Raw genomic sequence first — 4,868 nt, 5'->3', positions numbered from 1 at the left:
CAAAACACTTTCCCAAACGCTCAATCCAAGTAGCCGTTTGTGGAACGGTTTGAGAACGCGACTCGGAGATGCTCTAAATACAACCCAAAATCAGATTAAAACATTAATAGACTATTTTCTAAGCGTGCTCTGGGCTTGAGTTCTTCAACATTTCTTTTAGCGGATAGAAGGATGATAGCACAAGAGAAAATTTGGCTGGGCTTGGATTGGTAAGAGAAAAGGCAGACTCCAACCGTTGCCCACGTGAAGGACTGAAGGAAGCTGGCGCTACAAAGGATCGTACGGGTATCGGACATAAATTGTCGTGTGTATAGCAGCACTCTTTTTTTTTATGCCCTGTATTTGGAGATGCTCGATCCACGAGCGGGCAGGGACCCGGACAAAGCCAGACGCCACCACCCGAACTCCAAAACCAGACATGTGCGCACACGCGCCCCCGCGCCGCGCGGATGGTCTCGTCGCGGCCGGCTTCCGCGCGCCTCTCCCTCCCCTGGAACGCATACGCATAACGCATACGCATGGCGCGCGGCCCGCATGCCACCGCGCCACTTGGACCCATCGCCCCTCGCCCCTCCCCTCCCCTCCCCTTGGAACCAACTCGCCTCAGCTCCGCTCGGCCCCGCAGCTCCTGCCTGCAATTAACCAGCCGTGGCCGTGGCGCCCCAACTCTTGTCTCCTATCTCGCCCAGTCAAAGCCAGGGATCACCATTCTGTCTGGCTGGCGGGCGGCTGTGTCTCCTCTCCTCTGCCGCCGCGGCTTCCTCCCCGGCCTCGCTGCCTCTGCTACTCCGCCCGCCTCCCCCTCTTTAACTACCCGACCTCCCACTCCGATTCCGCGCTGCCTCTCCCTCGCCGAATCTGACACGGCCGATGGGGGTGCCGCCGGTCTCGCCGGGGGGCAGCGTCGGCTACGACTGCTCCTTCAAGATCCTGCTCATCGGGGACTCGGGCGTCGGCAAGAGCAGCCTACTCCTCAGCTTCGTCGCAGCGGCTCACCTCGACGACGACATCGCGCCCACTATCGGTACGTTCTCCGTCCCGTCCACTGCGATCGCTGTCCGCCTCTACTTGCTACAACTCCCCCGCTCAATTAATACGCGCCACCCAGTCCACGGGGGCGAAGGCGATCCTCCTTCTCTCGTCGGCTTCCAATGGAAGGACACGGTCGATTCGATTCCGCCCATTTTTGTTGACGAAACCTTTTAATGTCTCAGCTGCTCTCTGCTTTTCATTCTGCCGAATTGTCCCGACTTTCCCATTGTTCCTTGCCCGCGCCCGCGCGCAGTTTTCCACAGCTACTACCCTCTATTATGTCATTTACGGTTGGTCTTATTATGCCGCTCCTATAAGTTGGTCCCCATCAACCCATAGAGTGCTAGTTCAGGAAATGCTTAAAATGACGAACTAATCTAGGAAGATAGCAAAAGCGTGACATGCTTGTGCCTGATTGCGCACGAAGAAAACCATCACGGTTGCTCTTATTTGCAGCTACTTACTGGGTCCCCATCAACCATTTGCAACAACTAAGAAGCCATCTGCAGTATCTGGGAAGATAGGAAAAGAGATACTCCTACACGCTGGTGCAAGAAAACCTACCTGATTGCGCACTAAGCAAATTATTAGTACTACTACCTTGCTTCCTATCTCAACCCACCGTTTCAGAAAAGTCAAGTTTAACTAGCACGTAATCTATGTCAATCGTCCCAACCTCCTGACATTATGTGTTTCCTTCCCGCCACTATGTTGAACACTTCAACCACGACTATATTATCCACCTTTCCTATCAATTCTAGGCTTATGGGTGAACTCGTCTGTTTTAGGATACTACTCCGAGAAAAGTAATTACAGCGACTCTAGTCTACCTCTCAAAAACTGAGGCGGCAAAAAGGAGTGCTGTGCATATGGAGCTCTATACAGTTATCTGATTTTGCACGTATCCTATTCACCTTTTTACTCTATAAACCCCACCCCATGCTCTTTTGTATTATACATGTATACTAAACATGTCTTATAATTTTTTTTCACACTGATTGCCAGGAGTTGATTTTAAAATCAAGTTTCTTACTGTTGGAGGAAAGAAACTGAAGCTCACTATATGGGATACTGGTGAGTTCACAATTGCCTCCCATTGTTCAGCCTGCAAAGTTTCAGTATGGTGTTTGGTAGCAGCCACTAGTACCAACTTCAAGTAAATGGCCATGCCTGATGTTGCAGCACTTATCTGATGCAAGAACAAGTGGTTAAATCTGCTCATAGACATGCAACAATGTTTAACATGCCAAATTACTAGGAGCTACAGAACTACTATGAGCTACTACTACAAGCACCAATTAAATTAGCCAAAAACAACATTAAACATGGAATATGCCTAGAATTTTCTTTCTAGTTACTTTGACCTCGCATCCTTCTCTGTCAGCATTTCTAAGATAACGAATTCTCTTTGCACATAATCTGTTTGGGACTCCTTCCCCCATGTCGGCACTGCCGTGCCCTAGCATCATCATTGCTAGTGGACGTTCTAGTTCACAGATTTGTAGCCTCACTTTGTGCTTTCTGCTTAAATTATTTGGGTACACCCTTCATGTTACCCCCTTGTGCCACAACATCATTTCCATCAGAGGTTCCAATATTCCGTGTTTATAATCCCACTCCAGTGCTCTGTCCTAATATCATCCAGCGCTAAACCATTTTACCCATATTCATGACTGCAGTACTACTAGAAAGTATATTTGGTATCTGTAAACAAGGTGAATCATGTCATGGTGTCTGATAGTTTAAATCTTCTGAAAGTCATTTTCCGTTGTTTTGCAGCTGGTCAGGAGAGGTTTAGGACAATCACTAGTTCTTACTACAGAGGTGCTCAAGGAATTATTCTAGGTAATAATAATATTTAAGTTGTTTTGACTTCTTACATATTCTGTTGCCCTAACCTGGCGTCAAATTTCTCACCTGGATATCAGACATTCGAGATATGCAATAGAACTATGTAGATTGATATGAACCTCTCTTCCCTTGACGACCTCCATCAACAGTATTACTTGCAGTGCATGAAATTATCACAATTTAGTGAGCACAATGATGTACCCTTTCATCAAACTGAAGAATTTTGTATTCATTTGGTGGATGCTCTTTCTGCATAATATGGACAATCTTTTTAGTGGAGAGTATCTTATTTGCTCATGTTATCATCACAGTATGAATTACATATGTAGTTGAACCGTTGATAAAAAATTAGAATGATCACAATATCACATACCTACTACTCATCTGGTCACGACGAATATGAAAACATGTGCATAGGTTGAGAATGCAAATTCTCTGATAACTGGTAGCGGTGAATTATCTTCAGAATATATCCAAATATGGTACTTTTTGTTTTATTTTTTCATACTGAAAAGTAGATTAAGGTCTAATAATATCTTGTATTTCACTCATAGTATATGATGTAGCGAAGAGAGAGAGCTTCACAAATTTGGGTGATGTATGGACTAAGGAGATAGACTTAAACTCATCAAACAAAGACTGCATAAAAATGCTTGTTGGAAACAAAGTTGACAAGGTACCATCTTTTTTGCAAACATAAATTGTTATTTTCCAGGATATATTGTGATAACATTCTTAAAAGATTTTCTTATACACAAACTATTTACTAGCGCATTTACACCTATCGGGTAGCTTTCTATCAATTTTTTTTTTCGTTCAACTTTCTATTAGTTATGAAAGTTACTGATGGGTCAGGTGGACACAGGTGCAGTTCTTAGTTCTAATTTTTATGATCCCATCTCGCAGGATGATGAGAGAACGGTCACAAGAGAAGAGGGTCTTGCCTTTGCACAAGAATCAGGATGTCTGTTTCTTGAAAGCAGTGCAAAAACACGAGAAAATGTTGAGAATTGTTTTGAAGAACTCGTGCTAAAGGTAAAGACTCCAGAGATACTGCGCCTCCACAACCTTAGATTATTAAATGTACTATGCAATTAACAAGATGCAAAACATGGGAACATAACTGAAGTAGGTTGCATTTTCAGTTTTTGTTTTTTCTGCTAGTAGTAGGCAAGCCCCTAGAATATATGCATCATAAACAGCCACTTTGAAAAATTGTCGTCTTGCAGATCCTTGAGGTTCCAAGTCTCTTAGAGGAAGGCTCATCGTCGGTTGTCAAGAGGAACATTCTGAAACAACAGCAGGAAAGTCATGCAAAGTATGGTGGTAAATGCTGTCAATAGATCCATGCCCCATGATTGATCTTGCTATCCGTGGTCATCGCATCACCAGGCAAGTTCGTGATACCATACTGTAGCTGTTGTTGCGTTTCTTGTTGTACATGAGTTGTGTCTAAACAATCTGTGAGTAGAGAAGGTGGAAATAGGGGATTGAAGTTTGTAAAGTTTTGAAGAGTGATTAAAATTGGTTTGTACAAAGGGAATGTCATGTCCATTCTTGTTGTATCTATTCTTTTTGTGCTCTCTCTCTCTCTCTCTCTGTTGTACAAATTTAGTAGTCACACCTGTGAGGTTTTTCTTCGTTTCGAAACAAGGCAGAAATTATGCCCTCTGTATCGGTACAGTAGGACGCAAACATAGAAGGCCTATGCTGAACCAAGAAAATACCAAAGTCAAAAGACCCAGAAGCAACACATTAAGGTACAGTTTGTGCCATTTGCCCAAAATGCTTTCCCTCCGTATCAATGTTTTAAAGATCCCTAAAAAATGCTTTCCCCTGCGATGAGCCAGATCTTTCCTTCTTAACTTTAGAAGTGTTTCGCTCTTTCATATTTGGTAGTACACATGGATAACCACAGAGCAGACACTCCTGGGTGATTTGAGAAGCTTTCTGAGTATTCCGCCACAATTACTGAAGAACCAACG

At 44.1% G+C, this 4,868-nt stretch overlaps 1 protein-coding gene across 2 annotated transcripts; it reads left to right on the top strand.

Annotated features, from left to right (window-relative positions):
• Positions 1-665: 665 nt before the first annotated feature.
• LOC124650615 (ras-related protein RABC2a-like) lies at positions 666-4,466 on the top strand. Of its 2 annotated transcripts, none has more exons than XM_047190133.1 (6): positions 666-1,024; positions 2,038-2,106; positions 2,812-2,877; positions 3,450-3,559; positions 3,790-3,918; positions 4,113-4,466. In XM_047190133.1, the coding sequence occupies exons 1-6, from the start codon at positions 871-873 to the stop codon at positions 4,224-4,226; spliced, it is 642 nt and encodes a 213-aa protein (XP_047046089.1). In that variant the 5' UTR covers positions 666-870; the 3' UTR covers positions 4,227-4,466. The 2 variants fall into 2 exon arrangements, with proteins under 2 accessions (XP_047046089.1, XP_047046088.1); XM_047190132.1 differs by having other exon boundaries at positions 708-1,024; positions 3,438-3,559.
• The last annotated feature ends 402 nt before the right edge of the window (positions 4,467-4,868 follow it).

This window comes from Lolium rigidum, chromosome 4 (genome assembly GCF_022539505.1).
Source record: "Lolium rigidum isolate FL_2022 chromosome 4, APGP_CSIRO_Lrig_0.1, whole genome shotgun sequence".
Taxonomy (NCBI): domain Eukaryota; kingdom Viridiplantae; phylum Streptophyta; class Magnoliopsida; order Poales; family Poaceae; genus Lolium; species Lolium rigidum.
Note: the sequence above shows the minus strand (reverse complement) of the source record. Positions and strands in the feature narration are given on the sequence as shown.